This window comes from Bombus fervidus, chromosome 17, assembly GCF_041682495.2.
Source record: "Bombus fervidus isolate BK054 chromosome 17, iyBomFerv1, whole genome shotgun sequence".
Lineage (NCBI taxonomy): Eukaryota > Metazoa > Arthropoda > Insecta > Hymenoptera > Apidae > Bombus > Bombus fervidus.
In genome coordinates this window covers 584478-596674 of record NC_091533.1, presented here as the reverse complement: position 1 = coordinate 596674, position 12197 = coordinate 584478, and the positions used below count along the sequence as shown (strand labels likewise).

General features: G+C 25.2%; 2 protein-coding genes across 6 annotated transcripts; both read right to left on the bottom strand.

Moving 5' to 3' along the window:
- Window positions 1–554: 554 nt before the first annotated feature.
- LOC139996175 (pH-sensitive chloride channel 2) lies at window positions 555–5834 on the bottom strand. 5 transcript variants are annotated; one of them, XM_072020340.1, is made up of 9 exons: window positions 5568–5834; window positions 3494–3683; window positions 3139–3368; window positions 2048–2130; window positions 1805–1960; window positions 1577–1732; window positions 1328–1493; window positions 1048–1234; window positions 555–970 (listed from the first exon to the last, which is right to left on the bottom strand). In XM_072020340.1, the coding sequence occupies exons 1-9, from the start codon at window positions 5642–5644 to the stop codon at window positions 707–709; spliced, it is 1509 nt and encodes a 502-aa protein (XP_071876441.1). In that variant the 5' UTR covers window positions 5645–5834; the 3' UTR covers window positions 555–706. The 5 variants fall into 5 exon arrangements, with proteins under 5 accessions (XP_071876441.1, XP_071876442.1, XP_071876443.1 ...); XM_072020341.1 differs by lacking the exon at window positions 5568–5834 and adding an exon at window positions 4856–4875; XM_072020342.1 differs by lacking the exon at window positions 5568–5834 and adding an exon at window positions 4234–4694.
- A 294-nt stretch (window positions 5835–6128) lies between these two features.
- Window positions 6129–11763, bottom strand: LOC139996173 (transducin beta-like protein 3). The gene is made up of 15 exons (XM_072020337.1): window positions 11597–11763; window positions 11184–11235; window positions 10904–11111; window positions 10634–10808; window positions 9937–10107; window positions 9678–9850; window positions 9283–9482; window positions 8991–9194; window positions 8669–8858; window positions 8473–8591; window positions 7957–8115; window positions 7683–7848; window positions 7393–7617; window positions 6429–6556; window positions 6129–6338 (listed from the first exon to the last, which is right to left on the bottom strand). Exons 1-15 carry the CDS (start codon window positions 11620–11622, stop codon window positions 6144–6146), a joined length of 2391 nt encoding a protein of 796 aa, XP_071876438.1. The 5' UTR covers window positions 11623–11763; the 3' UTR covers window positions 6129–6143.
- Between the last annotated feature and the right edge of the window lie 434 nt (window positions 11764–12197).

Sequence of the window (12197 nt, the reverse complement as noted above, 5' to 3'; positions counted from 1 at the left end):
CGGACGAATGAAACATCTGAAGGCCAAATGTATACACATAAGAATTTATCTACATAATACATATGTATATGCATATTTCATTATATGTCAGTGATCTCACTCGTATACAACCGTGCTCTGATGTATAAGCACGTATGCATTTGTAAACTACGTTACATTCACTGTATCCTGTAATCTGTAACCTACACTCATGACCACGTACCCTCATAACTCACACACATAAACCTACCTACGGAGGGTACGACTATGGCACATAACGTTAGCAATTTAGTCTACTGATATTTTTGTTTATCACTATATGTATATACTTACTGTTAGTTTGAAAATCAATGCCAATCGATTATACCAAACTAATCACTAATGAACTAATAACAATCTCAGCAGTTGATGCAACTCAAAATAATAAGAAATGAACGAATGAAGATTTAAATTACGAATTAATAGTCTTCTGTCATATTTTATATTTATTTATAATCTATTTTCTCCATTAAAAACAATTTATATAAAATAAATAAACAACTACCACATAGTAACAATAACATATGTACGCGTACTATAGAAAACAACTTTTCTATTTAAAAGTTTATACAGCTAAATTACATAAATGCAACTCGTTAGTTTTCGTAATTATTCCAGAATTTCTTAGTAATTTTCAATGTAATAAAAAAATATTACTTCTTATATATTTAATCTATTTATAACATTTTTATATCCAAATAAATGACCAATAAAGAATGTTAAATATAATGAAAGCCACAGGAAATACAATTCTGCTACGTCTGTCAATCCATTGAGCAATTTCTTGTGGAGTCATTGTTGTAAAATTATGTAACTGTGCAAGAGTTGCTCTTCGTTGAAAAGGTTTTGGTGATGATGTACTATTAACAGTCATAATGCTCCCAATAGAACATTCTTGATCTTTATCTTCTTCAATTTTAACAGAAGGAATATTGAGAGTACTTGGAAAACTCTGCAATATAGAAGTACAGTTGCTATGAACTTATGTATACTTTGATATGTTTTCTTATAATATATTTGTATATATACATGCACAGTAAGGTAATTTTGACTTGAATAATCTTGTTCACTGGTGTTTGCATTATCAAGTGATGACCAAGACCGTGATCGTTCTAATCCTGTAGTGTTCTTTTGAAATTGTTTTCGAGCCAGTTTTGGTGTTAGCGTTGATTTTAATATGTATTTACTATTTACTTTTTTCAACGGTACATTTTTCCTAAACATATTTTCAAAATTATTAATAACCAGTAAATGATGTATGAAGTATGAGATTTCATATTTGTAATATCTGTATACAACATATACATACTTTCGTCGATAAATTGTATTAACAAAAGCAAATTCAACCATTGCTGCAAATAAAAATATTGTACAACCCAAAAACCATATTTCACTGGCTTTTATATAAGAAACTTTTGGCAGAGAGTTCTCTACTTTGGACGCAAGAGTCATAAATGTCAAAATAGTATTTGTTCCTAGATACAGAAATTTTAATTAATTATTTATCTTATAATATCAACACATATAAAGTAAGTTATACACCTTTTAAATATATCACCTAACACTATTCGTGGAGGACTTGCATCCATATGTAACCAAAAAGATACCCAAGAAATGACTACTATTAGTATAGATGGAATGTAGTAGTCCATCATAAAAAATCCCATCTCGCGTGCTAATTTAAATGTTATACTAATTGAACTAAAATTACCAGCTATAAATACAAATGATTATCAATTAAAATAGTTTTAAGATATTATTTACTACATATAACAAAAATACATGCCAAAATGACCATAATGTTGTTGCGATGTAGTATAAAATACTTCTGATGTGTTAACCCATTTGTCAAAAAGCTTATATTCAGTTAAGTGTAATTCGTCTGCAAGTATGATTGGATCTTGGTCCCAATATAACACCATATCATGCACATTGTGTGTCCCTGTAGGTAAAAATTCCATTCATTCCAAGGAGCACAGTTGAATAAAATAGCTGACATTGTAGTAGTACAATAACTATGACATCCTACAGCTTTCAAAGACAAGAGGACATTCTTGTACATCAAACGGAAATTTCTCCAAACGAAGCCCACAGTTAAGAGTAGCTTGCAACCTACAACAGTTTATACATCACGTTTATTATGCAGATAAGATTATATAAGGATGAGTTATGCATTTCACATTATGTTATTATTTTTATTGTGAATACAATTAAAGAAAATTATAAAAGTAACATTATATGTGACATTCAAAATTTGTTAAATCTTAATATAATTTTTACTTTTAAAACAAGCAATATTGCAAGCTTTTAACTTTCAACAATAGAGCATCTTTTAAATAATCTCTGATATATATTAGACAGTAAAATTAAAGAATCATTAAATTTTCACTAAAAAATTGTTGAATTTTTAATTGATATAACTCTGTAAACAATAATCATACAGTAATTAACATGAGTTCATGTTGGAAGCCAAAGTATCTATATAAGGTAAGTATTCTCATTTCAAAAATTTTGCACAATCAAATGGCTCTATGGAATTTAATAATTTACAATACATCGTAAAGCCGATTTTGACCAGCTTTCCATTCACACAGATTGTATTATTTTATATTAAAATGAATAAAAAAAATATATAATTAATTTTATACTATTACATGCCATAAAATATGTGTTGCATGTTGTACATATTTTTACATATTAATCTTATTTTGAATAATTGAACTTTAACTTTTGAATAATTCAGTAATAAATTATATTTTTATCATGATATAGTTCATTAAAATACTTATTTAATTCTTTATAGATAGTTTAGTTTAGTCTTCCTGCAACGTAAATTGGAACAATTAATTTATAATCAATTAAATATTGCAACAAATAATTGCAACAACATAAACATTACTTTGAGTGAACTTTATTCAATGAAACCTCATGAACTAAAAAGATTTTTAAGTTATACAAATATTATATTAAAATTAAAATAAAAGAGCATATTAAGAAGTGCAGAATAAAGAGTAAACTTATAATAAATGATATTTGAATGAATGAATGATTGCATGAATATTATATTTGATAACGTAATATATTATTTTTAAAATATTAAGTAAATTTATATTTACAAACCTAGTATTCAGTATGACCATGCCGGATGGATCTATTGAAACAAGTATATCTTTCACACTATTTCCCATTATAGCAGAACTGGGCTCATTAGAAACATATACAGTAGGTGTCCAAATTAAATCATATGCAAATTGTCCACCATATAGTTGATTTAAATATGGAGCAATGTTTGAAAATTTTAACCTGTTATCCAAATATCTAAATTGCAACATCATATGTACATCAAATTGCTGTAAAAATATTTTTATATATATATTTATAAAGGATATAAAACAATATTATTATTTTATAGATGTATGCAGAACAAATATTAGAAATTATGTAAGTTATAAAATATAATTATAACACAAGCTACCAGTGTTTTTGCCATATTAGATCTAATTGTATAAATATAAGCCCTGGTATATACGTTAATTGGATCTGTAGAATTAATTTCTCCTGGTGGTCTAGTCATTTTATCATAACGACAATTATTTGTCAATTCTTGTAAAAGTTCAGTTTGTGTCATAGAGCTGCTACTACTTAATATTGGACAGCTCTCTAATCTGTAAGAAATTTATGTAATTTCATATACACATAAAAGGCTATGCTTCCAGAAACTTAGTAATATTATTTAAACTTCTAATAGTAAAAAGTATTAATAATATTATAAAAAAATTCTGTAAAAAATTTATAATATATATAATAACATTATAGTTGATATTTTAATTAGTAGTATTAAGGTATCAATAGTATATATTTGTTAGTGATATTTAGTTATAACTTCAGTACGTAAAAAGATAAAACTGCTTTCAAAGAAAGTCCTTGAATTAAAATTCCAGACGTTACTAAGTAGTAAGAATAGTTCATTGTTGCTTTGTACTAATGCTGGTGACATAATGCAATGCATGTGACTCTACATTATAAAAAGAATTTCTTTGTTATTGCAAGTTGAAATATTTCTGAAAAGCATAGTAACGATAGTTTACTATGGATATGTGATTATTTCAAGAAATAAATATGAATAAACACAACTAAAATAAACAAGTACTTTATAAACAGATATGAAAAATATATTTCATAGTTTATAAGATAAGAATAAATATAGAAAAGTACCTTAAAAAATTATAAAATTTTTAACTTATTTATCATATTTTGTTTATAATATCATTAAGTATCATATTTTATCATCTACATTATTTATTCTGATATCTAGTATGACAAGTAAAAATTTTTATTAACTAATACAATCGAATATTAATGCTCTAATCAAGACTTTAATACCAATCTCAACAATAAAATCTTATCTACCACATGAGCATATTAATTTATGACATCAAACATTTAACTGTTTATGTAAGTTATCAATATTTTTCTTCATAAAATTGCGTATCATGATTCAGAATCTTTTTTTTTTCTCTTCTGATGTACGTAATTTAACGGTATATGCATATACATGTAGTATAAAACAGTTTAATTGGTTGATGAAATGTAATATTGAATATAATACATATAATACATATACTTTGTTTTCACAAAATAAGAAAGAGAGAGGGGGAAGTGTGTAGTCTTATTTTATAATTAAAATTTATTATTAATCCAACATAAAAATTATGAAAGTTAGAAAATTATAAATAAAAATTTAATAAATATCGCAATTACAATTAAAAATAGATATAGATAAATTATGGAAGAGTAAAGAGATACTTTTCTTAATTTATCTTTATTTGTAAATTACCTCATTTATGCCGTTTAATCATACAATAATTCAGATACAGATAAAATAATATAAAACTGTTGAAAATATAATTTCAATAATTTAAAGATTAATGTAATCAACTTTGAATACTAATGTTTACACAAGTGTTCCAAAATTTAGTTATGTATTTGCATACAAAATATACATGGAAATAGATAGCACTTATAAATATTTTTAGATATTTTAGATAGTTATGCATGGAAATAGATAGTATTTATAAATATTTTTTACAAAATATATTTTTTTCTTTTAGACTTTTTAATGTCCAAATTAATAAAAAAAAAGTAGCTTTTTACCACTATTTGTCCAGTGCCACAAAAATTTTTATATACAAAAATTATATGTATTCAGTAATATACATAACTAAATTATAGTTCTGGACATTTTATAATATATACTTTATTAGGATGAAGATCATGTCTTTTCATGATACTGATCTATGCTAGTAACTATATAAAAATTTGTATTTATTTAAAATTGTAGAAAATAAGATTAATATGTAGATTTATTTAAATAAATAGCTTTATTAAGCTTTCAGTAAGTTAATAAGCTTTACTTAAACAAACTCTTTCACATAGATATAAAATTGAGTGATATTTCCAACTACAAAAAATTTAAAAGAATATTTAATGACTAGAGTCACTAAATTTAATGAAAATTAAAGGAATGAATTTAGTTAAGTATAACTTACATAGCAGATGTATTTAAATGTAAAAGTTGTAGTAGATAAATAAAAGACACGAAAGAACAAATTCTTCTTAAGGCCATCTTACGTTTCCTGATGACTTATCTGTTTCACTAATAAACTTGGACTGATTCTTTCTTGAATATACATGCATGGTCTTGAGTAAATTAGCTAGAAACCAAATATTACCCAACCATTCCTCCCACTTACAGTATTCTTTTATAAAGTGAACACTCAGGTGCTTGTATATAATACTAAGTTGGTATTGTACACAAGGTATACAGGGTATGTTGAAAGTACCATACCATAATAAAAGAAGTCACGAAATTTTGTACTTTCTTGAAATATAAGTTTATATTATAGTTATAATAGAAAAAAACTCTTCGAAATTTACAAATATTTTGGTATGTACTGTTTACATATTAAATAACTAATGCTGATTTATATTGCTATCTATAAAAATTCTCTATCTACATCCATTCGCTACAAAAAGCATTCACATACACACACATGTGTGGTATATAGAAAAGAAAGTTATAAAAAAGAAATTTACGAAATTTATACAAGTTGTTTGTTATACATTTAGTTTATATTCATGGACGTAATACGTGGTTTCATACGATTGAGAGTATAAGTAAGTATATGCAGATTTTGTAACAATTTTGTAATTCTTACATAATGGCGTTCAGTATATGGTATCACAGATTCCAATGTAGAAGTTAATTTTGTTTGAAATTCCAAATTTTCCATTTCCATCATTAACGCGTTTATGACTACCTATTAATCATGAACATTATAGAAACATGTAAAATTATAATCAAATTTCTTATTTGGAGGAATAACATATTCAATTATGTGAGAACTTACCTGAGCAACTTGACAATTTTTACTATTGACGTTCCATGTAACAGCACATTTCAGTAACTCTTCTTTATAAATTGGTTTTAAGTCATGTATTGTTTCTTCAAAATGGCAATTATTTTCCTTTAAAATGGCTAATACATGAAAAATAAAAAACATAACAAGAACGAAAAAGTAGTCGCGTTCCCGTTCAATTATTAATTTATGTAAAATGATTCACTTTATCTTCACACGTAACATTAACTCTTGCCGGACAAAGTTCGGTTATTACTCGGCATTGTAATATTGGCATTTAATATTGGGGAGACCAATGCCACAGAAATTACGACCGGAAAGAGTTAACCGTTAGTGATATAACTACTCTTTTTTTTGAAAATTTACTTTACATGATATTAAACATTTCAATAACAGTTCTACTTAACAACGTTTATTTTAATTAAAGAGCTCAGTGGGGAAAAAACATCTTTTCCAAAATAAATTAAGAAAAAGGAACGGATACATAAGATCTTTATTTATTGAAAGAACTTTGGTTGAAACTTCTACCTTTTTTATGAGTATGTATACTTATGTGTTTTAATATTTAGGAGCATATAGACTTAGTTTGACTTTAGTTACAATTTTTTAAAATTAAAGATTGTATTGCTTCATTATTCTGAGTTCTCTAATTAAAAGTAAAATATCTTATTAATGGTTAAGTTTAAAGACAATAAGAATATATGCATATAATAAGAAATAAGAAGTATATTATATTTTAGAAAATGTTAACCTCTTTCAAGATCCTTTTTAAAACTCTCTTGTTCATAAAAAGAAGTGTGCTATTTAATACTTTCTTAATATCATGCAAATCTATTTTCCATATAATGTATAATTTAAAATATTTATAGTTAAGTGGATCATCCAGTATATAATTATATAAGAAGTTATATTAAATGATGCATGCTTATATTGATAATACGTAATTGAAACTTACTTTCTACAATTTTGAGAACTTGGAAAGGACGTTCTAACTTTAAAGCTATGTTTAACGCAGATGTTAATTTATTTGCTTTTAGTAAATTTGCTAGTTTCTGTTCTTCCAATGCAAGTTGTTCTAATTTCATTGCAGCTTTTACTTTATTTTCTTCAGTTACGTCTTTCCAAATAACTAGCAATGAATCACTTCCACCACTGATAATAGTTTTCTCATTTTTACTAACTATAATTAAAGTATGATATAATAAATATAATATATTGATTGAAAAACGTTAAAATAATATTCACCTGCGAGTGTCCATACGCGACTCTCGTGCTGTTCTAAAGTACATGTACATTCGGATGTCTTAATATTCCAAAGCTTCAAAAGACCATCTCCACTTGCAGTAATTATTTGCATTCCTCGTGATAAAAATTCTGCTTTTAATACTGATGATTCATGGCCTTCAAGAGTCTATCATACAGAAAAAATTAACGATAATGACAAATATATATTTTAATAAAAATAATTGAGTTATATTAATTTAATAACAATTAGTAACGAATAAATAATTTTAATTACTTTTAAACACTGAAGTTCTGTTAGCGACCAAAGTTTTATTGTAGAATCTGCCGATGTCGTCAAAAGTACCTGATCTATAGGTGAAAATCGAACACACCAAACTCCTCTACGGTGACCACGAAATACACCAAGTAATTGTAAATCATCTGCAGACCATAACTATAACATTTAGAGTATGTATTTTTAACAAAAATAGTTTCTTAAGTAGTGCATTCATATTGAAATGAAGTCTAATGATATACATAGGATTTAGAAGACTAGTAATTAATAGTAAAAAAAAATTTAGTACTAACATTATAGAGCAATATTATATACTATAACGAATAATACGATACATATAAAATGTCTATGAAGATATATAAAATAAACATTATATCCATATAAATATCTGTTCAATTTTCAAATATTATGTCTTCTGTTAACAAAAATAAAATATTTTGTCAGAAGATATTTCACTCTTTCCATTTAAAAGAAACATCCTATATTTTGATGTACAATGAATTTTATGTATTATACCTTAGCTGTTTTATCTTGTGATCCAGTAGCAATTAATTTATCATTTGGTGAAATATTCACGCTATTAATATCTTTTTCATGAGCCAATGTTGTATGAGCAACATTTAGAGAGCATGTGTCTGCAATCATTGTACACATAAAATAACACTAAGTGATAGAAATAATAATTTATGATATAAAAAGGCATTTTGTTTACCTTTAAAATTAATATTATTTGATAAGTTCCATAATTTAAGACATGAATCTTGACTGACAGAAGCAAAAAATTTTGCAGACATTTGAGAAATTGCTATAGAACCAACGGGAGCAGTATGTCTAGTAGCAGATGCAATGCAAGATACTTTAGTTGTTTGTTTATCCATAAGCCATACTCGAATACTATTGTCCTATAAATTATGAAACATTATTAAAAATTTCATATATATTTTATAAATATTTTTTCTTTCATTAAAGCAATTTTCGCAACTATATATTGATTTCAATTCATTAATAATTTATGAAATGTATACAATATATACCTTTGCTGAAGAAATAAGTAAATAGGCATTAGCAAGTGTAGTAGCAAGAGATAACACAATATCTGTATGACCACATAGCAATTCGCAATTCATGGTTGAAATATTGTACAGTTTTATATCACAACTATTAGTAGCAATAGCTATATGACTCTCATTATCTCCAAGATATACAACATCTAAAATTTCATCACTGTAACCTACTAACTATAACAATAAAAATTTTATTCATTATAGAACCTGCCTATTATATAAAATATCAATTTTATTATTATTTTTAAAAAAACGAATTTACCTGTTTCAGGCAATCAAATGTTTCTAATGAATGGATAATTATATTGTGATCAACCGTAACTACAGCGAAGTTATTACTACTATCATTATAAAGTAAATGTATAATTGATAGAGATCCTGTTTCCTTCGCAGCTGATACAATAGAATTTTTTTGCACATATACTTCTTTACCAGTCTTCATCTCCCAAATTTTTACAACTCCTAAAGGAATTTGAATTACAAAATAAATATTTAATTATTATTTATAAATTTGTATTATTCTAAGAAATATGTAAATTATATTTAAAAAAAAAAACAAAATTTTGGAACAGCCAAATAAGATGTAAATATTCTTGACAAAAAAATTGACAAATATTAATTTAATCCATATAAATATTGAAAAATGTATGATTGCACCTTTTTCTCCTGCAGCAGCAACATGTATAGCATTTTCATCTTTGTTATAAAAGGGTAGTAACATATTTTTAGGTATAATAAATGTATCTTCTATTTCCTCATAAACTGGTAAAACTCGTATTGATGATCCAGAAGAAAGATCCCATAAAATGAGTACTCTATCTCTTCCTGAACTACATAAAACCAATGTGCATTATACATATCACAAATTTTATATTTAGTAATATACAAGATAAGAAGTGTAGTTTCAATATATTACCTAACTAAATAATTTTCGTTCTTGAGAAAAGATAAAGAAGTAACTTTACTGAAATGTCCAGAAAGTATAATTTCTTCTTTACCAGTTTTAATATTCCATCCATGGATTTTGATATCATCACCAGCAGCAAAGATAAGCTCTTTTTCAACATTTGGATGAAAAACTAAAATACTAAAATTATATTATATTTCACAAATTTTATAAAAATTCATATACTGTACATTATATATCTTAAAATGATGTAATTGAAAATAGATAGCAAAAGAAATGAGTGATCATAAAAACCAATTTCCATACAATTTGTTAATTTAAAATTTTACATCTGATTTTCAATTTTTGAAATATATTACAGAGTATTGCAAAATTTATATGAATTAAAATAATTATAGCATGTTTTGCAGCAGTATGTATTCAGTGATTCTTTTCCATATATAAAATAATGTTTGTTATAATGACTCAAAATTTGTAACATTTATAAAATTATTGAAAACTATACACACTTTATTAAAAAACAAAAGATAATAAAAATTATAAATCTTTAATATATCATTTAAATAAATGCAATTTTTAGAAAATGTTTACATAGTCATATTTCTCATTCAAACATATGACTTCATATTTTATTATGAAATATGTCTAAAATTTTTATAAATAATATGAAAATTATATATTATAATATTTTGTTTAAAATGAGTACCTTATTACTCCCTGAACTCCTTTTAGATTATGAGTACAAGTATGATGTTGTAAATTCCATAATCTAACCGTACCATCACTACCTCCAGAAGCCATCAAATTTCTTTCAATAGAATGAGCAATACGAACTACAGGACCCTTATGAATAGATTTCCATAGTTTAATTAATTTATTATCTATAATAATAGTATGCATATTATTGTATTTAATTAATTATTCATAATAAAATTAAGTAATGTTATATATTTATATATTATACAATGTTATGTACCTTTCCAGTTCCATAATTTAAAAAGACCACTTTTGTGATGTGTGATGATGTTTAAGTCATTATTACTTGCAATAAATGTGTTGATTGTATCTTCTTCTTCATTGCTATAGCTTCCTCCCAAATAAGATATTACTGTACCACTCTTTACTGATAATATAGAAACAGTACCATATTTTTGGCAGAACAAATACTCCCCATTTGTACTCCACTATAATGCAAAGTGACAATTAAATGATAAAATAAAGAGAAATAAATAATATGTATTTTTCAGTCAACATACTTGAACATTTCCTCCTGTATAAAATGCACCATGTTTGGATTCAACTTCGAACCTGGAATTGAATATAATTAGCTAAATACATGTACACAAATCATATTTTCATACCAGAAATTTTTTCCAAACGAGGTTCTTTAATGCATAAATACATAGTATCTGTGATCTGAAATGATGCTAATAATATATGCTAATTATATCGAATATAATTTAATATAATGAATAACTAAATGTTTATTAAAATATTTCATAGGAAACAAATAAATACAGCATATCATATCAATAACATATCAAAACCTTCTTATTTAAAAGCATACAAATTTATTTAAATTTATATTTAAAAATATTTTCTTAGTGTCTTATTATTCATAAAATAAATTTAATAACGTTATTTTAAGAAATTATTAGGAATTACTCACGCTTCTTTTAGAATAACGTTGCTCATTTTGTATAAATTACTACGAATATTTAATTATGTTTTTTAAATATGTACTAAATTTTATTTAAATATCATGTCTTTAAATTGCGTTAGTCGGTAACACACAATGTCGTAAACACGTGCACTATTCCACTAAATATAAATATATATTAGAATAGTAAAAACATGACAAAAGCCTTCGTAAGAACTATAGACCTAAGTAAGTATTTATATGTATATTATTTAGTGTTGTATTTAGTACTATAGTGAAAATCACATGAAAACCGGCCTTGAATCAAACTGAAAATACACATTTATACAATTTTTGATATCGTAATAAACTTCGTAATAAACTTGAGCAAATAACTCCTTTATATTTGGAAAAGTGTGAATGGAATTAATTAAAACAGTCTTCCCTCTCTAGTTTTATCTAAACATGTAGTCTCTTTGGTAGTTATCGACCATGGTTCTAAGCAAGTTTAAAAAATCATGCAATTGGTAAATCGTAAAACATTATAACTAATCTCTTTATGACGAAATTAAAAAATGAAATTTCTAGATTTATAAGTCGAAATTGTTTAGGAATTACATTAAAGCTTTAA

Coding starts and splice junctions, on each gene's coding strand:
- LOC139996173 (XM_072020337.1), bottom strand. CDS start 11,622: ATGAGCAACGTTATTCTAAAAGAAGC. Junction 8,592..8,668: donor AAATAATATTAATTTTAAAG/GTAAACAAAATG, acceptor CAATGATTGCAG/ACACATGCTCTCTAAATGTT. Junction 6,557..7,392: donor AGTTCTCAAAATTGTAGAAA/GTAAGTTTCAAT, acceptor TTCATGTATTAG/CCATTTTAAAGGAAAATAAT.
- LOC139996175 (XM_072020339.1), bottom strand. CDS start 3,987: ATGAACTATTCTTACTACTTAGTAACGTCTGGAATTTTAATTCAAGGA. Junction 1,494..1,576: donor TCCTCCACGAATAGTGTTAG/GTGATATATTTA, acceptor TTCTGTATCTAG/GAACAAATACTATTTTGACA. Junction 1,235..1,327: donor AATACAATTTATCGACGAAA/GTATGTATATGT, acceptor AAATATGTTTAG/GAAAAATGTACCGTTGAAAA.